The following is a 25,513-nucleotide window of genomic DNA, read 5'->3' on the forward strand; positions in this document are numbered from 1 at the left end:
TTTTCTAAATGTCCTGCTACTACTTCCTTAATAATTGATGCTAGCATTTTTATAATGACATATGTTAAGTTAACTGACCTATAGCTTCCTGCTTTTGTCTCCCTCTTTTCTTGAACAGGGGCGTGACATTTAAAATCTGAGATTCCACTGGGCCTTTTCCATGATTGAGAATTTTGGAAGATAAGAACGACTATTGCTGCAGCCACTTCTTCGAAGACCAAGGATATGTGATCAGTCACACAACTGGCAGGCATTAGTCTTCGCAGTAACTTTTCTCTACACATAGTAATTGTTGTTTTAAATTTTTCATTCCCTTTTTCCCTTGATTTTCTACAATTTGTGGAATCCTTTTTGCGTCTTCTATCATGAAGACAGACACAAAATACTTGTTTAAAGTTCCTGCTATTTCCCAGTCTCATTCTCCAAGAGACCAACCTTTAATAATAATAGGAATCATTATTAGTGTCACAAGTAGGCTTACATTAACACTGTAATGAAGTTAATGTGAAAATCCCCTAGTCGCCACATTCCGACGCCTGTGCGGGTACATTGAGGGAGAATTCAGAATGTCCAATTCACCTAACACGTATGTCTTTCTGGACTTGAGAGAGGAAACCGGAGCACCCAGATGAAACCCACGCAGACACGGGAAGAACGTGCAGACTCCACACAGACAGTGACCCAAGCGGAGAGTTGAACTCGGGTCCCTGGTACTGTGAAGCAACAGTGCTAACCACTGTGCTACCTTGCCGCCAATTTACTTTACTTTTACGTTAGCTTCTCTCTTCCTTTTCGAGTCTTCTAGACTCCTACTGTTTGTTTTTATATCTGATAGCTTATCATCTTTTCTTTTAATGGTTTGCTGGTTTCTCAAATTTTCCAGATCTTCTGGCCAACCACTAACATAATAATAATAATAATCGCTTATTGTCACAAGTAGGCTTCAATGAAGTTACTGTGAAAAGGCCTTAGTCGCCACATTCCAGTACCTATTCAGGGAAGCTGGAACGGGAATTGAACCCACGCTGCTGGTCTTGTTCTACAGTACAAGCCAGCTGTCTTAGCCACCGTGCATTGCTAAATATGCCTTTTTGCAATTTGAAACCATCCCTAAAAGTTAGCCACAGATGGTTCATCCTTTAAAGAATTCTTTCTAAATGGAATATATATCTTTAGAGTTATGAAATATCTCTTTAAATGATTGCCATTGCTCATCTAATATCTTATCTATTAACCTACTTTTCTTTGTCTACTTTAACAGCTCAGTCTTCATGCCTTTGTAACTGCCTTTATTTCAGCTTAGGATACTAGTTTCAGGTTCAGCTTCGTCATTCTCAAACGGAATGTGAAATTCAATCATGCTCTGGTCACTCTTCCCCAAGAGATCCTTTATTATTACTTAATGCTGTCTCATTAAGAGACCGAAAACAGCCTGCTCACTTGTTGGTTCCATAACATGTTGTTCTCAGAAACTGTCCAGAATGCACCCTATGAACTTGCCCTTGTGGATTCTAGCTCCAAGGGCATAAATGCAACTGATTCATTTGACAAAGCTATGGAACGCAAGCTCTCCATGCAGTTGTTCTCAAATCAGCATCTTGAAGGAGGTTCATAACTTGCACCAGACCTGGATTCAAGTAACATGACTGCTATGCTTCAAAGGAAGTCTGGGTTTCAGATTATTTTCCAGCAAATTAAGTGTTTAATAATTCAGTTTTAAGAAGAGATATAAACTGACTAATGATTGGTGAGTCTTTCCCATGACATCTTTCTTTACCATATCTTTTTCACTCTCTGTGCGCCATCCATGCCCAAAGATTCAAGTAGATAACTTCCTTAAACATCTCTTCTAAAACTGTTTGAAGTGAGAGGGCAAGCTCTCCCAACCTGCAGAGAAATATCTCCATCAGACTCTTTGCTAAACACCAGGAACTAAGCACGTGAACAGTTGGAACATTCAAAAGGAGTAAGAAAATAGAAGCAAGCAATCTCCATGCTTCATCTTGGAAGACCATGAAAATACCTGGTTAATTAGGGGTTATGCTTTTAAACCAAATGTCTTTCTTCCTCAGGATATGTTGGGTATCAACTTGGCTCAATGGATAAAGCTCTTGGGCTGGATTCTCCGTTGGCGGAGAACCATTTCGCTGGCATTCATGCCCGTGGATTTCCCAATGGCGAGGAGGTGCCCACAATAAGAAATTCCATTGGCCGGCTACCAGGACGGAGAATCCCACTGCCAGATAGGGTGTGCCGGTATGGAGAATCCCGCCCCTCATCAGTCAGAAGGTTATGAAAGTTCAAGACTCATTATGCCCTTGAGTACAGAATCTGGCTGACATTTTTCTGTCAAGAAGGGGTACTGTTTTGTTGGAGACAGCTTTCACTAGACAGGACAAGAACTGCTCAAAGAACAGTAGGGACTGTGATGAAATGCATAAAGCAACTTTGTATACAATGTTATGCACAACCTCCAACCACTAGATGGCAATGTAAACCCACCACATGACCCTGTGGCTGGGGAGTTGGGAGTAGGTCGTGCTAGAGGATAGGCGTATTTAAAGTATCTCTGCAATAGTTAATTAGTGGCAGTAGTTTATTATTATATTTATCCTAGTTATCTTATCACGCAGTTGTTTCATCATAAATTATTTAAACTAGATGTTCTGTAATGCATCATTCACTTCGGCCAATCTACAGAACATGACATGGTACCAGGTTTTACTCAGAACTCAAAGATTCTGTATGAAAAAGTCCGAACCATTAAGGATAACTTTGAAGGATAAGGAAGAAAACACATCTTTGCTACTAACCTTGCTAGCTACTGGCATCTGGTGCTCAACGCGTGGTAAAAGTTCGAAGCCTGCGATGGAAGGCATCAAGGCACCTCAACAACTTTGGATTATCGGTAACGTAGACGAGAATTGGAGGGTGTTTAAGCAACAGTTTAAACTCTATGTTGCAGCCCTAGGTCTGCAGGCACAGCCCGTTGAGAGGCGTATCACGTTGTTGCTCACTGTAGCAGGTCCACAAGCAATTGAAATTTTCAACAATTTTGTCTTTGGAAATGAGACTGACAGCAAAAGCTTCGACGAAGTTCTTAACAATTCGACCAGCATTGCTCCCCTAAGAAAAATGAAATCTTGGACTTGCGGTGGCGGCTATGAAGGAGTAAGTCGCACATTTCGTGGCTCTCGCTTGGGTCAGACTTTTGGACCTTTTCCCCTGATTTTTTTGCTGGACTTGATTTGAAAAATCGATGACAGAGGCAGTTGGATACTGGATTCCCACATCAGTGCATGAAGAGGACTAGAAGTGCTCGCAATGGCAGAAACAGATGGACAGAGAAGGCTTGGGCTGAAGTTGCAGGGGGAGAAAACATGGTGGATGACCAGACCTCTGGCTTGTTGACCCAGCAGTCAACAGAGCAGCTGGTGCAATTTATGCAGGAGGGCTTCGCCAGGCAGGAGCGGGACTGCTTGGACCCGATTAATGAGTCAATTGCGCGGCTGGAGCTTAGATTGGATGCCCAAGATCGGGCGATCCAGAAAGAAGAGAAGACGCTGGCTGAGCAGGAGGAACACAGCAGAAAAGGCTCCTGGAGAAGGTGGAGGACCTAGAGAATAGGTCCTGCCAGAACTTGAGAATCGTTGGGCTCCCAGAGGGGTCCGAAGGAGTGGACGCTGGTGCATACATAACGGACATGTTTGAGAAGCTGCTGGGGGATGGGGTATCCTCTCGACCCTTGGAAGTGGACAGGGCTCACAGAGCGCTCGCGAGGAAGCCGTGAATGGGAGACACCCCCGAGGGCAATGGTGGTGAGATTCCACAGGTATTTGGATAAGGAGCGTATTTTACAGTGGGCCAAGCAGACACGGAGCTGTAAATGGGAGAACAGTATCCTGCGGATCTATCAGGACCCGAGTGTGGAGGTGGCCAGAAGAAGAGCGGGGTTTAACTAGATCAGGTCGACCCTTTTTAAGACAAAGGTGAAGTTCGGACTTCTGTATCCGGCCCGTCTCTGGGTCACGTACGAGGAGGAACATTTTAATTTCCAGTCATCTGAGGAAGCGCTGGACTTCGTGAAAAGGAAAGGACTGGTGGCGGACTGAGAACTTTTGAACTTTGCTACAACGTTCATGTTTTTAAAAAAAAGTGGGTTTTTTTTAGTTTTTTGTGGACGCTATTTGTAATGCCTTCTGTATTGATTCGGGGCCAGTTGCAGAGCTGAGTGAGTTAAAGTTTACATTTGCACTGTTGGGGATGAAGGGGTGTTTGTTCAGATGCTGAATTTCTTGCTTGATTTTTTTTTTTGTTTAGCGTTTTTTTCTGTCGGGCAATTGTGTTGGGATTGTTTGTCATTTCAATATCTGTGTATGGGGGTGGGGAAACAATAGGTGGGAGAATGTCTGGTGCCAGTGGTGGGGGCCATCAAGCTAGCTGGGCGGGCTCGCTCACGGAAGCGTAGTGGGGGATGAGCAGATGTTAGACATATCAACGGGGTTGATTTACATTGTGCTGTTATTTGGGGGAGGGGAATGTTCTGCTGATAAGGGAGGGACTGTTGCTGAGGAACAGAGAGGAGGTCGGGGGCGGAGGCTGCCTGGGGGCGGGCCGGTGGAGGCGCAGGTCGCAGGCTGGAGACTCGTCCAAGAAAGGTGATGGCTCATCGGTGAAGGAGTGGAAGCGATGAGCCCCCAACTCGGCTGATCACCTGGAATATACGAGGGCGAAATGGGACGGTCAAGAGGGCACGCATGTTCGCGCATTTGAGAGGACTGAAGACGGACGTGGTAATGCTGCAGGAGACGCACCTGAGTAGCCAACGAGATTAGATTAAGGAAACGTTGGGTCGGACAGGTTTTTCACTCGGGACTGGAATCGAAGATGAAAGGTGTCGCGATCCTGATCAACAAGCGGGTGGTGTTTGAGGCGATGGAATAGTTTCGGATGTTGGAGGCCGGTACATTATGGTCAGTGGGAAATTGGAGGGGGTGCAGGTGGTACTAGTAAATATGTATGTTCCAAATTGGGATGATGTGGAGTTTATAAAGAGGATGCTGGGGAAGATACTGAACCTGGATTCGCAGAAGTTGGTCATGGGAGGGGACTTCAACACAGTTATTGACCCTGATTTAGACCGGTCAAGCTCAAAAAGGGGCAGGGTGCCATCAATGGCAAAGGAACTAAAAGGCTTCGACAAAGAGTCATCAGACTCGAAACATTAGCTCTTTTCTCTCCCTACAGATGCTGCCAGACCTGCTGAGAATTTCCAGAATTTTCTCTTTTGTTTCAGATTCCAGCATCCACGGCAATTTGCTTTGAACCAAAAGGGTTCATAGAGCAGATTTGGGGGCGTGTGGATCCATGGGGATTTGGGCAGCCGAGGGTGAAGGAGTTCGCCTTCTACTCACACGTGCATAAAGTGTACTCCCGGATTGATTTTTTTATTCCGAGTAGGGCCTTACTGACGGGGGTGGTGGACACGAGGTACTCGGCGATCACAATCTCAGACCATGCCCAGCACTGGGTTGACCTGCAGGCTAGTAAAGACATTAACCAGCGCCCGCAGTGGAGGTTAGACATGGGTCTTTTAGCCGAGGAAGGCGTGTGTGGGCGGCTGAGGAAATGTATTCAGAACTACCGGAAGTCAATGACACGGGGGAAATTTTGGCAGCGGTGGTCTGGGAAGCATTGAAGGCTGAGGTCAGAGGGGTGCTGATTTCGATATGGGTCCACAGGGAGAAGGTAGACAGGGTATAGACGGACTGACTGGTAAAGGAGATACTACAGGTCGACAGGAGTTATGCGGAGACCCCAGAGGCAGGGCTTTTAAAGGGAACGGCGGAGGCTACAGGCGGAGTTCGGCTTGTTAACTACAGGGAGGGCGGTGGAGCAGCTGAGAAAGGCGAGGGGACCGATTTATGAGCACGGAGAGAAGGCCAGCAGAATGTTTGCAGAGCAGCTTAGAAAAAGAGGGAGGCAGCCAGGGAGATAGGGAAAGTAAAGGATGGAGATGCGAACCTGATTAGAGACTCAGCAGGGGTGAATAAGGCATTTAAGGAGTTTTACAGTAGGCTGTATGCGGAGGGGATGAGCACTTCCTAGGGGGGCTGAATTTCCCGAAGGTGGACGGGGAGCTGGTAGAAGGGCTGGGGGCCCCGATCGGCTTGGAAGAGATAGCGGAGGGTCTGAAGGCCATGCAGTTGGGTAAAGCCCCGGGGCCGGACGGGTACCCAGTGGAGTTCCATAAAAAGTTCTCTGGGATATTGGGTCCATTGTTGATGAGGATATTCAATGAGGCAAGGGAGAGAGGGGTGCTTCCCCCGACTATGTCACAGGCAACGATTTTACTGTTCCTGAAGCGGGAAAAGCACCCGGAGCTGTGTGGGTCCTACAGGAAGATATCCCTATTGAATGTGGACGCCAAACTGCTGGCCAAAATTTTGTCCTCTAGGATTGAGGATTGTGTTCCAGACGTTATTGGGGAGGACCAGGCGGGGTTTGTTAAGGGAAGGCAGCTGGTGGCCAATGCAAGAAGGCTATTAAACGCGATCATGATGCCCCCGGAAGGTAGGGAGGTGAAGGTAGTGGTCGCAATGGACGCAGAGAAGGCCTTTGATCCGAGTAGAATGTGGATATCTGTGGGAGGTACTGGGACGGTTTGGATTTGGGCGGGGTTATTGACTGGATCAGGTTGCTGTATCAGGCTCCTGTGGCAAGCGTACGTACAAAATTGGGCTATTTTAGGCTGCATCAGGGGACGAGACAGGGCTGCCCCTCTCCCCACTGTTGTTCGCAGTAGCCATAGAGCCGCTGGCAATTGCACTGAGAGCCTTAAAGGGCTGGTCCGGTGTGTGTGTGTACGTGTTGGGGGGGGGGGGGCACAGGGTCTCGCTTTACGCAGACGACCTGCTCCTGTGTGTATCGGACCCAGCAGAGGGGATGGAAGAAATCATGAGGATTCTGGGGTATAAACTAAATATGGGGAATAGTGAGATGTTTGCAGTCCAGGCAAGGGGACAGGAGAGGCGACTGGGGGAACTGCCGTTTAGAGTGGTAGGGGGATATTTTAGGTATCTAGGCATCCAAGTTGCACGGGAATGGGAATGACTGCACAAACTAAATCTGGCCCGACTAGTAGACCAAATGAAGGACGATTTCCAGAGATGGCCGGGAGGGTGCAAACGGTGACGGTGCTCCCGAGATTCCTGTTTGTGTTTCAGTGTCTCCCCATCTTTATTCGCGGTCCTTTTTTAAATGGGTCAACAAAGTTATCACTGGCTTTGTACAAGCAGGCAAGAGCTGCGAGTATAGAGGGTGATGCTTGAGTGCAGCCGGGGAGAAGGCGGGCTGGCGCTGCCAAACTTCAGTAACTGCTATTGGGTAGTGAAAATAGCCATGATCAGGAAGTGGGTGGGGGCACCGGCTTAGGGGGCACTGATAACGGCGCCTCTGCCATTCCCGCCAGCACGGTACTCCACCAGGCCCATGGTGGTGGTGCCCCTGAGAGTCTGGGGGCAATAGAGGAGGCATGTGGGAGCAGAGGGAGCATCAGTTTGGTCTCCAATTTGTAATAATCACCGGTTTGCCCCGGGAAGGATGGACGGGGGGTTTCGGAGATGGCAGAGAGCAGGGATTGAAGGATGGGGGATATATTTATAGAGGGGAGCTTTCCTAGCTTGAGGGAGCTGGAGGAGAAATTTGGATTGGCGAGGGGAAACAAATTCAGGTTCCTGCAGGTGCGGACTTCCTACGTAGGCAGGTTTCAACTTTCCCGCTCCTAACTAAGGGGGATACAGGACAGGGTAGTTTCCCGAGGGTGGGTGGGAGAAGGGAGGTTCTCTGACATTTACAAGGAACTGGTGGGGTCAGAGGAGACACAGACTGGGGTGCTGAAGCGCAAGTGGGAAGAGGAGCTAGGAGGAGAGACAGAGGATGGTCTATGGGCGGACGCGTTGAGTAGAGTCAACGGGCCCACATGTGCCAGGCTCAGCCTGATACAATTCAAGGTCGTTCACTAGGCTCACATGACAATGGCCCAGATGAGCAGGTTCTTTGGGGTAGAAGATTGGTGTGCGAGAGGGCCAGCGAACTATGTCCACATGTTCGGGACATGTCCAAAGCTCTGGGGATTCTGGCAGGGGTTTGCAAATGTCATGTCCATGGTGTTAAAAACAAGGGTGGCCCCGAGTCCGGAGATGGCGATTTTCGGGGTGTCAGAAGATCCAGGAGGAGAAAGAGGCAGACGTTCTGGCCTTTGCTTCCCTGGTAGCCCGGAGACGGATATTATTCACTTGGAGGGATTCAAAGCCCCAGATGTTGGAGACCTGACTATCTGACATGACTAGCTTTCTCCGTTTGGAGAAAATCAAGTTCGCCTCGAGAGGGTCACTGTTAGGGTTCGCCCGGAGGTGGCAACCGTTCGTCGACTTCTTTGCGGAAAACTAATCGTCAGCAGAAGGGGTTAATTTAGCTTAGATTAGGAGGTTAATAAAGTTGGGACTATGTTTATAGATTCATGTATATTGTTTATTTTGTCGTCACTGTAAAACCAAAAAATACCTTAATAAAATGTTTATTAAAAAAAGAAAAATGAAATCTTTGAGTGCTATATATTCCGTACGCGCACCCAGAACACAGGAGAGGCATTAGATTGCTTCCTCACTGACTTGCGATTAAAGGTACAGTCGTGCAACTTCAGCATACACCAGTCATCAATGATATGCGATCAGGTAGTTTTTGGAATCTCCAATGATAAAGTGCAGGAGCGGCTTCTGCGGGAAACAGACCTGCAACTTCAAAGTGCAATTCAAAAATGTCACACTTGTGAGTTTGCAGCAAAGCAGATCAGCAAGTTGAATCTCCAACATTTTGGTGAGAAGGCAGAAGAGGCGGCAGACACCATTAGTGTGGTGACGCAGCTGAATAAGAAACAAGCTCCCAATGCGGGTGGCCATTTTGAGCAGCCAACCCAATCCTCCATTTTATGTCTGCCATGTGGCAAACGGCATTTGTAATGGCAGTGCCCTGCTTATGGAAGAACATGTGCCATTTGGAATGGCAAGAATCATTTTACAACCCCAGAAGGCCTGAACAAACAAAGAGTATCAGTGCTATTAATGAAGTGTACCTTGAGGACACATTTCTTTGTAGACACTATCTCCAGCAAAGACAAAGGAGACTCAAGTCATACCGAATAACAATGTAGTTGTACCAATATGCAGCAATAGTGAATTGAAGGCAGAAAATCATAAAGATAAATGGACAGTGCCATTAAAGATAAATGGCACAGTGATAACAGTGAAACTTGACACTGGTGCGAGGGCCAACCTCAACCTGTCCGATGTAAAAAAGCTGCGAATTCAACAAAAAAAATTACCAGAACGATATTGTTAATAGATTACAATGGTCACGAAATCTCATCATTAGGAGCATGAGCTTGATGTCGATGTCAAAAATAAAATTCAGAAGTTGAAATTTTCTATGATGGTGGCGGACCACAAGTCTTTAATTAGACTTGAGGCATGTGAGGAGCTACAGCTCGTCCAACGAGTCTATAGTGCAGACAATGCTGCAACAGGCCCTCATCTCTCAGGAGACTCCATTCTGAATGATTTCTCTGAATTTTCCAAGGCTTTGGTACGTTACCATACACGTACAAGATTCAATTAAAGGAAGATGCAAAGCCTGTGATTTATGTTGCAAGAACTGTGGAAGCGCCATTAAGGGATAAATTAAAGGCCGAGCAAGAGAGAATGACTGCCTTGGGTGTCATTAAGCATACTGAAGTCCCTACAGACTGGGTTAATTCAAAGCTATGTATAAAGAAGCGCAATAAAGAACCTCCACAATGGATGACCTGTATTGATGGTGCCAACTAAGAAAGAAACTAAGAAGGATCCAATGTTGCATAAGGTGAGAAGATATCTTCGCGAGGGATGGCTCAGAGAATCCTGCTCTGTTTTTTCATAATTTGAGAGCAGAATTGAGTGTTGCAGATGAAGTTTTGCTACGAAAAAGAGAGAACAATAATTCTGAAATCTTTAAGATCGATGGTTCTGAGCGAACTCCATGCAGAGCACAACGAAACAAAAAAAGTGTAAAAAGAGAACCGAAAATAGTCTATTAACCGGGCATCCTCCGGGATACCAACACAATGGTACGAAACTGCACACATTGCAGGAGAGTGTAGGTCTAAGCAAACAAAAGGCACACGCTGCAACCTGCTACAGTGACAGGTGTTGGAGAAATCTGCTCATCCAGAAACAGAAAGGCAACTACTCGGTCAAACAAAAGGAGGCAAGGGAGAGATTTCAAACCAAATGCACAAAGATGTTTGCCTTTGAGCCTATGAAATGCCTCAAACCATTTCTGATGCAACCACTAAAAGAAGCATGCAACAGTCCTAAAACATCTGAAGATTATAGAACAAGAGGATGATACATAAATACATGAAGAACATCAAACATCAAGCAATAAACACTAAAGAACATGAAGAACCTTTGCAAGTTCGGCAGACACTGAGAAGGTCGACAACGATACAGCGGAAGTCAGAAAGACTGAACTTATGACAGACTGTAAAAGATTCTGTGCATGTAAATAGTTTTGCATATCATGGTGAAATGTAAAAAAGTAATTTAATGTTGTTAAATAATTTCATTTTCCAAAAGAAAGGGGATGTGATGATTTGCATAAAGCAAGTTTGTACATAATGTTATACACAACCTCCGACCACGAGGTGGCAGTGTAAACCAACTATATGACCCTGTGGCTGGGAAGTTGGGAGTAGGTCATACAGGAGGACAGACATAATTTGCAGTAGCTCTACAAATAGTTAATTAGTGTTAGTAGTTTCTTATTTTATTTATCCTAGTTATCTTATCAGGCAGTCGTTTCAGAATAAATTATTTAAACTAGATGTTCTGCAGTTCATCATTTACTTCAGCCAGTCTACAGAACATGATCCAGGACTTCATCTAATAAAAATCTTTATTATTGTCACAAGTAGGCTTACATAAACAATGTAATGAAGTTACTGTGAAAATTCCCTAGTCGCCACATTCTGGTGCCTGCTCGGGTACACCGAGGGAGAATTCAGAATGTCCAATTCACCGAACGTCTTCGGGAACTGTGGGAGGAAACCGGAGCACTTGGAGGAAACCCACGCAGACACGGGGAAAACGCACAGAGTCCGCACAGACAGCGACTCAAGCCAGGAATCGAACCTGGAACCCTGGCGCTGTGAAGCAACAGTGCTAACCATTGTGCCAATGTCTTGCCTTAATCATCACCAAAAACTGGTCCATCATGCATTTGTTTCCAGTTTGTGAATCTGCTGTATTGGCTTAAAAAACAAGTGACTGCATTCCAAAAGCATTCCGGTTGTTGTAAAATGATTCGGAATGTTCCATGAATGTGATCTCACACTACCTGCATATACATCTTCCATTTATCATTAAGCTTCATCTCACTCTCATTGTAGTTTCTGAATCTTACCATTTCTTGTGCAACATCATCAGGATTTTCTTTATTCAAGTCAAAACTGAACTCAATAGCTCCATTATCTTTGGGCTTGCCCTTCAGCTTCTTAGGGTCTTCGACCCAGAGTCTCATTGCAATTGAATTTTTGTTCCCATCATCCTCTTCAGCAAGCTCAACCCTGAGCCCCGTCTCCTCCGCAAAGAATGCATGGTTTAATAGGTCTTTTATAGCATATCTGGAAAACAACACAACACTCAATCAGCTGAGGGTAGAGTTTCTGCTTTGGGCAGTTGGCAATCCAGGTGCAAACCGAGTCCACAATTGCACCTGTTTTGAGAGGTTCATGGTCCTCGAATATTGCCGAATGAAATGTCTGCTTATGAAGCAGCGCAAATCGAACAGCACCTTAGAACATTCATTACTTAAAATTTTATATTGTGTTAACTTGGCAGAATTGAAGTAATACAACTGAAAATGAGTTCACAACAAAAAAAGTTTTAATCAATGTCAATCCATCACCTGTGATTAACCGGATATTAAGTTACCGACTTTTACATCCACACACCCTCACTCTCTTCACCCATTCCCCCCAACAGTCACCCATTCAAGCCTATTAAAAGTGAATTACAGAAAACATTAGTTACAAGATGTGGACTGGATAGAGTTGAGATACACATCAGCTATAATGGCAGAAAATGCTCAAGGGACTGAATGGTCTACTCTTGTTCCTATGTTCTACTATAGATATTAACGTATGGGGTTGGCATGAGTGCAAGCATTCATGCATCAAGCTCTTTCTTCAATAAATTCAAACTCATCCAGATCTCAAAGAACTATTAGACAGCTAAGTTAATGGCTCACATAGTACCTCTGATTTTTCTTCCAGTACCTGAAGTTAAATGTTATCAGCAACTTGATCAATACTCGTGCCTCAAATCTATCCAAGACCATTTATACATTTACATTCAAGGAGTCAATATCCAAAACATTTGTACCTGCCACCATATAATCTTCAATAGTGAAAATAAATACAAATATATATATTTACATTGCAGCCATATCCTCCTACTCAACCCAAACCACCATGTGCAATCTTTCAAAGGACCTATGAGGCTTTTCTGGCCATTAACAGACCAATACCACCTGACCAGCTGTTTCGTCCAATGCCTTTTTGGCATCCAGTTACAGCTTTAGTTGATTTTGGCTATATCTGATATCTTATCATGCAATCTTGCCAATTTTTGTACTTGTGAAATTATATTTTTCCGGCTATTTTGACTAAGGAAACAACTTTTTTCCCCTCATCTACAACTTATTTTCATCAACCAGCATGCCCCAATATTCAATTTTGAAAACTTTCTATATATCTGAAAATTTAACCCATTCTTTTTCTTCCAACAGGTTATCTGCAGCAATTGTTTTCTCAACCAAATGATACGACGACTATAGGAATTGAGGGGTTGGGTTGTTAGGACATGAATGTCCCACCAGAAATAGCGACATAAAGAGTCCACTATTTTGTTTCATATTTGAATTTTCAAAAAAAGTTTGAATAGTTACTTTCCAAAACGCTGAATAAGGAAGGAAATTCTTGCCTCCCCTAAATTATCCTTTCCTGTCATACATCTGTTGAATAAAGGTAACACGCCTTAATTCCTGACCAATTATCATGGCTTTATGTTATACATAGCTAACTTTCGGTAGTGTGAAAGGACAAATTAAATGATTGACAAAACATCTGGGGTCCAAAGAGACTTCTATATTCTTAAAGAATTTGGCTTTACATGACCCAAGACGCTTATAAAATATTAGGTTGGGAAGCCGAAAAGAGGTCTCAGCTCTGATGTTGAAATTCTATAATAGGAGGACATTGCCTTGATTCACGCTTGTTGGGGTTAACACAAGGGCATTAATCAAAATGCAGAATAAATGGTTATTTCTGACAGAATGCAGACTTAAAATGGACCGACTTGGCTTCACCTCAGTGCTAGAGTGAAGAATTTATCTGCAAGATGTGCTTCTCCCTCCAGGTGAGCTGGTGGTGCACTCCTGCATGTTACATTCTACTGTGATCGTGGTTGCCTCTTGAAAACCTTTGGTAGCCAGGTGTATCGCAGTGACAGGTGGCACCTCCCCGAGTGAAGGTGGGGCCAGAGGAAGGCAAGGTCATGAGAGGGGGTGAGAGTGAAGAAAGAGGAATGGGGTTGATGGGGCAGAATGGAGGAGGTTAAATGCCTGCGATCCTAGTTCCTGCAGCCCAGAGTTGAAATTTACAGGTGTGCGACTTCAATTCCAGCTCCACCCACATGACAGCCAATACCGCTCAGATTTAAACTCCTGACCGCTGGGCACCAATCACCACTGTTCTCCCGTCAGGCACCAGGTGCTGGGTCTCCCCGATTCCAGACTGCACTCTGTACACGGCACAGGCACTCAGCCTCATGCAGCAAAGATAAGGGAGTTCTGAGCGGGTGAATGTCTCCATAGCGCTTGCGCAGAACCGAGCGTGGCAGTGGATGAAAAAAGCTCCACCCCCTCATCTGTGCTCAAGTGGCGTGGGTGGATGAGATGATGGAATTGGCTGTGGGGCAAAACAGCAGGGACAACACCTTGATACAAATTATTCAAAAGCTCTACTTTTGTTGTAAAAATTAAGATTAAAGAAATTTGAAGGAAAATGTTTTACAAGAGCTGTCCGGTGAATTAAAGGAATACATCAATGGACTTCTGGTGGCGGCATGTAGGAGGAGGTTGCACATTGGAGTGCTCCTGCTCAAGGATTAATTTTTAAAGAATTTAATGCCCGGTCCCAGGGGCAATGTTTGGTTAAATAAGTGCAGGAAGACATAAGGAATAAAGACGTCCAAAACCCAAAGGAAAGATGCCATGAAGAAGGGGGCGAATGAAGGTTCACCGTCGAGTGGAAGGGTCGGTTCAGCAACTGGTAGGAAGGCGGAGGCTGGGTCGCCGGGTAGGGCCATTCTGCTCACGGCAGAAAGATGACCGAGGTGATGGTTGTGGAACTTAAAAAACAATTCGCAAAGCACATGGAGGTGATGAGGAAGGGGATGGTGTGGGTACTGAAGGTGCTGGTGGTGGAGGCGATTGCCCCGGTCAAGGCGGCCGTGTCGAGAGCATCGACCGAGGTGCGGGAGCAGGGCGAGAGACTGAAGGGAGGGGAAGAGGCCTTGTCGCAACACAGTGATCAACTCACCTGGGTGAGGAGCTGCAGAGGGTGGTGGAGGCCAACAAGGGTCTGCGAGTCAAAGTGGAGGACTTGGAAAGCAGACCTAGGCGGCAAAATCTGAGGATCGTGGGTCTGCCCGAAAGGGTGGAGGGCCTGAGGCCGATGGAGTATTTTGCCAAGATATTGGCGGAACTGTTGGGAGAGGGGAAAGACCCCTCAGTAAGAACTGGAAGGGCGTGGAGGCCTAAATCAAAGGCGCATGAGCCGCCAAGAGCAGTGACTATTTGTTTCCTTAGGTACTGCATGAAGGAGAAGGTCCTGTGTTGGGCAAAGGAGAAGCGGGAGGTGCAGTGGGCTAGAGCATGTATATACCAGGACTTTACTGTGGAGTTGGCAACGAGGCGGGCGGCTTTCGGCGGGTGAAGACAGCACTGTATAATAGCAGGGTGCGGTTCGGCATTGTGTACCCAGCTAAGTTGAGAGTGACCTCCAAATCCAAAGACTTTTATTTCGAGACGGTGGAAGTGGCGGAGGCGTTTGTGAAGGCAGAAGGACTGGAGCAGAAGTGAGAAATGGGACTGAGGATCGGTCTTGAACAGAGGGTAGGGGGTGTGGAGGAGTGTATGTAGCTCTATATTTCACTGCATGTTATTATATATGCTATTATATGGGGTTATTGTATTATAATATGTTATTATATGGGGGGCTGCGGCCATCAGAGTCTGGTAGAACAGGTTTCGATGAGCCTTGGAGGTGTGAAAAGCTGGGGGAGGGGCTGATACTGGGTGAGATGTTTTGGAGAGGAAGTGGAGGGGGGTGGGGTTCTACAATTCACCGGCATCATGCATTGTACACTTTCGGGGATTGGATGGCCTCGAATATTAGCGGTTGGGGTTGGATGGGCGGACTATATATGTTAATGGTAACTATGGGCGATTCCGGATTCCTTTTTGTTTTTTATCTGATGTTTATGTTGACATGGGGGCGTTGTTTGGGGGTTGGTGGGAGGATGGCATCGTTGTTGTTGATAAGGAGATTGACATTGTATTTGCTACCGCTTATTGTTTGTTGGTGGGTGTAAATTTTGAAGTAAATGTGAAAAAGGAGAATAAAAATATTTTTTAAAAAAAGAATACATCAGTGTTGATTCTATTGTCGAAGGTGATAACAGTCTATATAATTTAAAGTTTCTCCCCAGTCTCACTTCAATGGTTTTGTCCACACACCAACTCAGAGTCAAAGTTCTAATGTTTCTACGAGAACCTGAATCCAAAACAAGAATTGGGTCATGGAACAAGATTGGTCATTTGGAAACGGTTTCTTTCATTGATAGATGCGGAAATTACAATAGGCAGATTTAAAGGCAAGGATTTATTCCTCAAAAAAATGAAGCCTATTAACCTGCCTCTTCAACTTAGGAGGCAATAGTTGCAATTAGACTTTCATATTCTACAACTACAAGCAAGTCACAATGCCAGGCTCTTGACAAAATTTGCATTTATATTCTTCGGCCTGTTTGTAATGCAGTGACAGTTTTATGTAGATTTTTTCCACAATGACAAGTTTGGGTTCTGTTAAAGTCTCTGGTGAAAGAATAACTAGAAATGCTGTAAAGTACTGTTATATTAAAACATACTAGTATGACTGCCAATGTTTTGGGGCTCTCTGCTAGTTAAATGATTAACACCAGACACAAGTATTGAATTGTATCATTCTATGTTGAATGCAATATATTGTTCTTTAATAATAAATATTAAAAGCAAAAAAAACACTTTGTAAACTAAGTCAAGGACTCGCTGATAACTGGCCAAAAAACAATTATTGCAAATGCCTTGTCAGTAATATATAGTAATGAGTTATCAGGCCTGACAAACAATACGCATTTGTTCATGACTTTGTTACAAACCTTTCTTCTTTATTCTGGCAGATGCATTCCCCAATGATCTCTTTTATTTCTGGATCTGTGACCTTGCCAAAACTTGCTGGTTTTACACCCTGAAAATTTAGAACACAAAGTTGCACAAACTTGGTCATTTTTCCATTGGATAATATTCCTCCAAGCTTCAAATATTCAAAGTTCTCAAAATCAACAAACAACAAATGGTAGTATAGTTTTAGTGTGGATTCTCCATAACTGTAGCTTTAAATTATATTGAACTCAATCTATGTTAGTACTATGAAAGTACAATTGGCAATTCACAAAAAGTATCTAGATTCAAAGGGAGTATTCCATCACAATAATATTTTCCATTTTTAGATATGTGCAGGCAAGATGAAATTTCAAAAGAACATCCCATTTGTTAAAAATATTTAAAACCAAAACCAAATGTGGAAAAGCAAATTATAACAAAAATACCAATACACAAATTATTAAAGGAAGAACTGGTGCTATATCTCTCACATACGCATTATATTGGTACCCCAAAGAATGCCACAACTGCAAAATGCTTTCTGCTTAGCAATCAATTTGAACCGAAACTCAGAAGCCATATATGTTGTGCATATTGAATGAAAATGTACTTCAAGCCCTATAGCAACAAATGATGTGGTGACAACTTGGATTTTTTTTTCTCAGATCCAGAAGAGGCTGTATTTCAAGTTCTCGCATTCATCGATGAAAGTATGATAAATCCGCTTATCCCATTTCACAAACCCAGCACCACATCCCTATAGAATGTGGGATAGATTCTTGCTAGTCAGGGCACTATTGATCTTCACGTATAGAGGATAAAAAACGTATTTAAAAAAAAGTCAGTGTTAAAACCTCTAGAGAAGATAGCCAATAAGCTTTGTCTGGCTGAGTTTCTCCATCAGTCTCTCCCTCAGACCCTATTAAACTACCTGTACAAATTTGTACAACCTTGCAGTCAATAAACCCTCCTATAAATGCTGTGATGAGAATACATTTTACCACGAGGATCAGACAGGATTTGTCAAGGGACGGCAGCTCAACACGAATGTGCGGAGACTGCTAAATGTTATTATGATGCCGGCAGTGGAGGGCGAGGCGGAGATAGTGGTGGCGCTGGATGCGGAGAAAGCGTTTGATAGAGTTGAGCGGGGGTACCTGTGGGAGGTGCTGGAGCGGTTCGGATTCGGGGAGGGATTCATCAAATGGGTGAGGCTGCTCTACGCGGCTCCGATGGCAAGTGTAGTTACCAATGGAAGGAGATCGGAGTACTTTAGGCTCTACCGTGGGACCAGGCAGGGGTGCCCCCGTCCCCCTTGCTCTTTGCACTGGCGATTGAACCTTTGGCTATGGCGTTGAGGGAGTCAGGGAGATGGAGGGGTCTGGTGCGGGGTGGGGAGGAACATCGGGTATCGCTGTATGAGGACGACCTGCTGTTGTATGTGGCGGATCCAGAAGGGGGAATGCCGGGGGTGATGGAGCTGTTAGCGGAATTTGGGGGCTTCTCGGGCTATAAGTTAAATTTAGGCAAGAGCACCCGGTGGTGGCGGCGACCCTAAGAATCTGGGGACAGTGGAGATGGCATCGGGGGGAAACAGGGGGCTCGATGGAGGCTCCACTGGGTGGCAACCATCGGTTCATCCCGGTGAATAAGGATGGGGGATTTAGGGGGTGGCAAAGGGCGGGCATCAGCAAATTGAGTGACCTGTTTATTGGCGGGAGGTTTGCTGGCCTGGGGGAACTGGAAGATAAATTTGGCCTTCCCCAAGGGAACATGTTCAGATACTTGCAGGTAAAGGAGTTTGCTAGGTGACAGGTAGAGGGATTCCCTCTGCTGCCGTCGCAGGGGACGATGGACAGAGTGCTTTCGGGGGTGTGGGTCGGAGAGGGGAAGGTGTCTGACATCTATAAGGTAATGCAGGAGGTGGAGGATTCGTCAGTGGAGGAGCTGAAGGCTAAATGGGAGGAGTAACTCGGGGAGCAGATAGAGGACGGAACTTGGGCGGATGCCTTGGAGAGAGTCAACTCTTCCTCCTCATGTGCGAGGCTTAGTCTCATCCAATTTAAGGTGCTGCACCGGACCCACATGTCCGGGACTAGGTTCTTTGGGGGCGAGGACAGGTGCACCAGATGTTCGGGGAGTCCAGCGAACCACGCCCATATGTTCTGGGCATGCCCAGCACTGGAAGAATTCTGGAAGGGGGTGGCGGGGACGGTATCGAGGGTGGTTGGATCCAGGGTCAAACCAGGGTGGGGGCTCGCGATTTTTGGAGTTGGGGTAGAACCGGGAGTGCAGGAGGCAAAAGAGGCCGGTGTCCTGGCCTTTGCGTCTCTAGTAGCCCGACGAAGGATTCTGCTACAGTGGAAGGATGCAAGGCCCCCAAGTGTGGAGACCTGGATCAGTGACATGGCGGGATTTATAAAATTGGAAAGGGTCAAATTTTCCCTGAGAGGATCAATACAAGGGTTCTATAAACGATGGCAGCCTTTTCTGGACTTCCTGGCTCAAAGACAGGTAACTTGGTCAATAGCAGCAGCAACCCGGGGGGGGGGGGGTTCCTTATTGTACTGTGTATTCTGTAACTTTATATTGTGTTAATTTGCGTTGTTGTTAAAATGCTGTGTTGTTCATGGAGGTGGGGCGAATGTTTATGATTGTTAACATTATTGTTATTTTTGGTATTTTACTATGGTGCGTTATTGTTGTATAAATTCAAAATTTTTCAATAAAAATTATTTCAAAATTTTTTTTAGGCAAGAGCGAGGTATTTGTAGTACACCCGGGTGATCAGGAGGAGGGAATTGGGAGACTCTCATTTAAGAGGGCAGTGAAGAGTTTCAGATACCTGGGGGTGCAGGTGGCCAGGAGTTGGGGGACTCTTCATAAGCTTAATTTTACCAAGCTGGTGGAGCAGATGGAGGAGGAATTTAAAAGGTGGGACATGGTGCCACTATCGTTGGCGGGTAGAGTGCAGTCCGTCAAAATGACGGTTCTCCCGAGGTTCTTGTTCCTTTTTCAGTGTTTGCCCATCTTTATCCCTAGGGCCTTTTTTAGAAGGGTGACTAGCAGCATCATGAGCTTTGTTTGGGCGCACGGGACCCCGAGGGTGAAGAGGGTCTTCTTGGAGCGGGTTAGAGATGGGGGGGGGGGTGGGGGGGCTGGCGTTACCCAATCTCTCGGGGTATTATTGGGCGACCAATGTGTCGATGGTGCGCAAGTGGGTAATGGAGGGGGAGGAGGCAGCATGGAAACGGATGGAGAGGGCGTCCTGTGGAGATACAAGCCTGGGGGCCCTGGTAACGGTGCCGTGGCCGCTCCCTCCTACGAGGTATACCACGGGTCCGGTGGTGGCGGCTACCCTCAAGATTTGGGGGCAGCGGAGGCGACATAGGGGAGAAGTCGGGGGCTCGATGGAGGCTCCATTAAGGGGGAACCATAGGTTCGTCCCGGGGAACATTGATGGGGGATTTCAGGGTTGGCACATAGCGGGCATCAGACAGCTGAGGGACCTGTTTATTGATGGGAGGTTTGCGAGCCTGGGGGAGTTGGAGGAGAAATTTGGGCTCCCCCGGGAAACATGTTCGGGTATCTGCAGGTAAAGGCATTTGCTAGACGGCAGGTGGAGGGATTCCCTTCACTTCCCGCGAGGGGGGTGAGTGACAGGGTGCTTTCGGGGGTCTGGGTCGGAGAGGGGAAGATATCTGATATCTACAAGGTTATGCAGGAGGCGGAGGAGGCGTCAGTAGAGGAGCTGAAAGCTAAGTGGGAGGGGGAACAGATCGAAGACGGGACATGGGCGGATGCCCTGGAGAGGGTTAATTCTTCCTCCTCGTGTGCGCGGCTTAGCCTCATCCAATTCAAGGTGCTGCACTGGGCCCACATGACTGGGACGAGGATGAGTAGGTTCTTTGGGGGTGAAGACAGGTGTGTCAGGTGCTCGGGGAGTCCAGCGAACCATGCTCATATGTTCTGGGCATGCCCGGCACTGGAGGAGTTCTGGAAGGGGGTGGCGAGGACGGTGTCAAGGGTGGTGGGATCCAGGGTCAAGCCAGGATGGGGACTCGCGATTTTTGGGGTTGGGGTGGAGCCGGGAGTGCAGGAGGCGAAAGAGGCCAGTGTGCTGGCCTTTATGTCCCTAGTAGCCCGACGAAGGATCTTGCTACAATGGAAGGATGCGAGGCCCCCAAGCGTGGAGACCTGGATCAATGACATGGCGGGTTTCATTAAGCTAGAGAAGGTCAAATTCGCCCTGAGAAGGTCGGTACAAGGGTTCTTTAGGCGGTGGCAACCTTTCCTCAACTTTCTGGCTCAACGATAGGGTACGGGGACAGTAACCCCGGGGGGGGGGGGGGGGGGGGGGGGGGGAGACACGATGACTATGTTTGTTTATTCAATTTTAATTTATTTTTAAGTTCTTTTGTTGTTCATTGGGGTTGGGGGGGGGAGGGGGATGCGATAGATGCGTCGATACGGTCTGGGGGGTGTTACAGTTATTATGGGTTATTTTGTTGCATTTCATTGTTTGTCGTTATGTTTTATATTTTCTGTAAAAAAAATTCCAATAAAAATTATTTAAAAAACAAAAAGAGAATACATTTTACCATATATGTGTGCAGACACGAGGAGAATGTGCAAACTCCACAGACAGTGACCCGGGGCCGGGACTGAACCCGGGTCCTCAGCGCCGTGAGGCAGCAGTGTTAACCACTATGCCACCGTGGAGTCCTGCTCACTAAGACTTAACTACTGCTTCTTTACAGTGTACCAAGAAACGCAGTTGAACAGTGCCAGAAGATGACTGCCATCATTTTGTTACCTGGGAAAGGAATCATTCAGTACCTTGCTACATATGGGGGTGGAAATCAAGACAGGGACATGAAGTACATATTCGTGAGTGGATATTCCAGTTTATCCTCACTATTGCTATTGTCTCTTGTTTAGCAAATTAATCAGTACAGACAGAAGAATTATAAAACTATTTTTTAAAAAGGGTGAATGCCTTTTAATATGTAATTGTAATGAAATGTAATGTCTATGTCTGACGGCTTTGTAAAATAGCCATGTGGATCTGGGCTTACAATAAGAATTTATCCAAACTGATGAAATAATTCAACTGAAGGTGACTTAATTTGTCACCGCACAAGTAGATACATTTTAATTGTGGCCAGGCACGGTTCAATTCCCGTACTAGCCTCCCTGAACAGGCGCTGGAATGTGGCGACTAGGGGCTTTTCACTAACTTCATTTGAAGCCTACTTGTGACAATCAGCGGTTTTCATTTTTTTCATTCTTTGACAATGGTCTATTGGATTACAGGTACACAGATGCTGAAATTGAGGCACAAGTTACTTCTCTGTTGACTTAAAGCCATGTGGGTACAATAAAGTCAGAAAGGAGAGAACACAAAGCTATTTTAAATCATTTTCACTCAAAATAAAACAACCTTATATTTTTTATTCCACTTTGACGACCTTCAGGCAGTATGTTTTGGTTCCACTCGACCAACTTTGAGACAAAGTAATTTCTAAGATAATGATAGTGTGTATCCACCTAACGGAATTACTTAATTTCCCTGGAAAGAGCCAGATGAAATTCACTGTATGATGTATCAAAGGAAAATATCTAAATGATCGCTCAAAGAGGTAAAAAAAAAACAGAAAAAGACTTGAAAAGTAGTTACTTAAATCCAAATAATTTTGTTCAAACAAAAATATAGACTTTATTTTAATCCTGGTACAATTGGAAGTGCAATGTCAGTTTAATCATTGGCAATCCAATTTTGTGATAATGTATTTTTTTCTTTAAACAAATTAAGATGGTTAATCGTCATAAAAAGGAGCATTGCATCTTTGAAAGGAGTTGTACCTCACTATAAGAAATGTTACCGTATATCCCACTTTAAATTTCCCACAACTAAAAAGATTTGATCTTTAGCCATGTTCAATTTATTTTAGGCTGATTTTGTTCTTTACTTCAGATTTCTAATAACTGCAGTATGCTTTTGCATTCAAGCAGTGTTCAAGCACTGTTTTTGAAATTGAAATTCTACTTTGCAACCTCACATAGAACATGGCTCTGTGCAGAACAAAGCACCCTTTACTCGACCTACAGTGTAGCTTGATCCAGGTGGCACTAATTCCTACACCACCTTCCCTTATCATTCGAGCGACGCTAATAACTTGCCCAGAATGCTGTCAATATTTTAGACTGTGGGCTATGGCTACCGATTGTAAACTCTATCTCAAACGCAGAACTCAAAACACTATCCTCACACCATGTGCTATGCCTGGCCCCAGACACACAAATATCCACTCACTTGTCATGCTTTAAAAATTTGGGAGAGCTACTCTTAAAATAATTAAGACGTGTTGATGTATGGCAGACTTTTCAGAATTGCCCTTATTTTTACACATCACAACTAAATGGCCAATTAAAAAAGTTAGTTCTCAGTTTTTAAGTCACACTATATGCTCAATCATGGAGGCATGCATTCCATGTACTCTTACTCTTTTACACTTGTTATGAATAGCTAGTTCATAGAACATAACTTTTAGTTTTAAAAATTGTTAGAAATACAAGTATAGAAAAGGCCTGGTCAAGAAATTGAAAGACAACCTGAATGAAATGATAAATCAAACAAGTGCCTAGTTTTAATTAACCTGTGTTTATTTTACAAGATTAGAGTTGTTAATGAAAAGAAGCATGTTGTATAGTAGAACCTGGGATTCTGGGGAGAGGTTAATTAAATCCATTAAAAATATTAATTATTCATATGGGTAACAAAACAAAAAGTTGAGTTAAAGGGAAAACAATGAATTTACATTCTGTTTGATGGCATCACAAAGTGTGCCACGTTGTCATAGAAATGGGCAATGACCCATGTTATCTGCGAGTTCGCTCAGAAAGCAGACAATTATAATTTTGCTTTGGTGTAGATTATCTCACTGGATTAAGACAGCCAACAAGAGATGATTGTTAGCCAGACTTGAACTTTAAGCAAAGCAATACTAACTTTATTGTTCAGCATGCAATGTGGCATGGGCTCAAGTTCAATTTGGATTTTGTGAGGGGAAAAAGCAGCTAGGAAGAAGTAAATTAACAACTGATTTCATAGCACAAGTGGTTAGAAACCACAATACTAGGCTAGTGTGCTTACTTCATTCTTTTTATAAGCAATAAAGTATGTTTTTTTGTTTAAAAATGTGAAATATTATGGCACAGTTTAGTTAATTATGAAGTGTTCTAATTTCCATGTTAACGGTCTCCAACCGAATCACAATAGACTCTCCTTTGTCCAACAAAATATTTTCATGGCAGACAATTCTCAGTTCACAATGCCCAAGTGCACACCTGCATGAAAGCTAAATTAATCACAGAGCAGTGCTCAACAGTAATATTAGTTTCAGTTAATAGTGGGCATATTTAAATCCAATGAAAGATGATAATTAATCCAGGATGCATTACTATTTATTATAAATGTCATCAATCTAAATAATAGTTCTGTTAATGGAAGGCACCTGGATTTAAAATAACATTGTGAAAAACCTGAAGGGCGGCTTGGAGTTTTTTGCCAGTCAACCTGGAAGCTTTGCGCTGCAGGAGGCACTGGCATGTCATGCCCATGTTCTGTGAAAGAGCAGTCACATTTAACCCCATGCCACTGTTTTTTGCCCATAATTTTAAATTCCGCACCCTCAAAGTCCCTGTTGAACTTCTTTTTAAAAATTATTTATGCAGTTACCACCAATGTTTCAGGTTGAACATTTCAGATCTCAACAATTGAAAAAAAAAATCTCATCTCCTGTCTAGAACTTTTGCCAATGATTATAAATCCATGGTCACTGGTTATTGACTCACTCGCCAGAAGGAATAGTTTTTTCTCCATCTGTTCTATCAAAACCCCTCATAAGACTATAAGACATAGGAGCAGAACAAGGCCACTTGGCCCATCGAGTCTGCTCCGCCATTCAGTCAGAGCTGATATTTTTCTCATCTTCATTCTCCTGCCTTCTCCCCATAACCCCCGATTCCCTTATTGATCAAGAACCTATCTATCTCTCTGTCTTAGGCAAAGAGTTCCACAGATTCACTATCCTCCGGCTGAAGAAATTCCTCCTCATCTCAGTTTTAAAAGATCGTCCCTCTGTTTCTAATTTTTTTCTACAAGTGGAAACATCCTCTCCACGTTCACTCTATCCAGGCCTCACAATATCCTGCAAGTTTCAATATGATCTCCCTCATCCTTCTAAACTCCGATGAGTACAGACCCAGAGTCCTCAACCGTTCCTCATACGACAAGCTCTTCATTCCAGGGAGCATTCTTCTGAACCTCCTCTGGCCCCTTTCCAAGGCCAGCACATCCTTCTTAGAGAAGGGATCCAAAACTGCTCACAATACTCCAAATGGAGTCTGATCAGAGCCTTATACAGCCTCAGAAGTACATTCCTGGTCTTGTATTCTAGCCCTCTCGACATGAATGGTAACATTGCATTTGCCTTCCTAATTGCCGACTGAACCTGCATGTTAACCTTAAGAGAATCATGAACATAGATTCCCAAGTCCATTTGTACTTCTGATTTCCTAAGCATTTCCCCATTCAGAAAATAGTCTATGCCTCCATTTCTCCTTCCAAAGTGCATAACCTTACACTTTTCCACATTGTATTCCATCTGCCACTTCTTTGCCCACTCTCCTAGCCTGTCCAAATCCTTCTGCAGCCCACCTGCTTCCTCAATACTACCTGTCCCTATACAGATCTTTGTATCATCTGCAAACTTAGCAACAGTGCCTTCAGTTCCTTCTTCCAGATCATCTTGCAAACTCGATTAGATCACGTCAATCTGCTTGGTTCGAAGGAGAACAGGCCTAACGTTTCCAACTTGTCCTCATAACTGAAGTCCTTATAATCACTGGAAACATCATGGTAAACTTC

At 44.7% G+C, this 25,513-nt stretch overlaps 1 protein-coding gene across 1 annotated transcript in view; it reads right to left on the reverse strand.

The window, feature by feature from the left end:
* Positions 1–25,513, reverse strand: part of wnk2 (WNK lysine deficient protein kinase 2) — a 296,693-nt gene that overhangs the window by 137,479 nt on the left and 133,701 nt on the right. Inside the window, 2 exon segments of the mRNA XM_038812754.1 lie at positions 11,500–11,719; positions 16,578–16,666. Of these exon segments, the coding sequence (XP_038668682.1) occupies positions 11,500–11,719; positions 16,578–16,666 (309 nt within the window).

The sequence above is a fragment of the Scyliorhinus canicula genome, chromosome 11, assembly GCF_902713615.1.
Source record: "Scyliorhinus canicula chromosome 11, sScyCan1.1, whole genome shotgun sequence".
Classification (NCBI taxonomy): domain Eukaryota; kingdom Metazoa; phylum Chordata; class Chondrichthyes; order Carcharhiniformes; family Scyliorhinidae; genus Scyliorhinus; species Scyliorhinus canicula.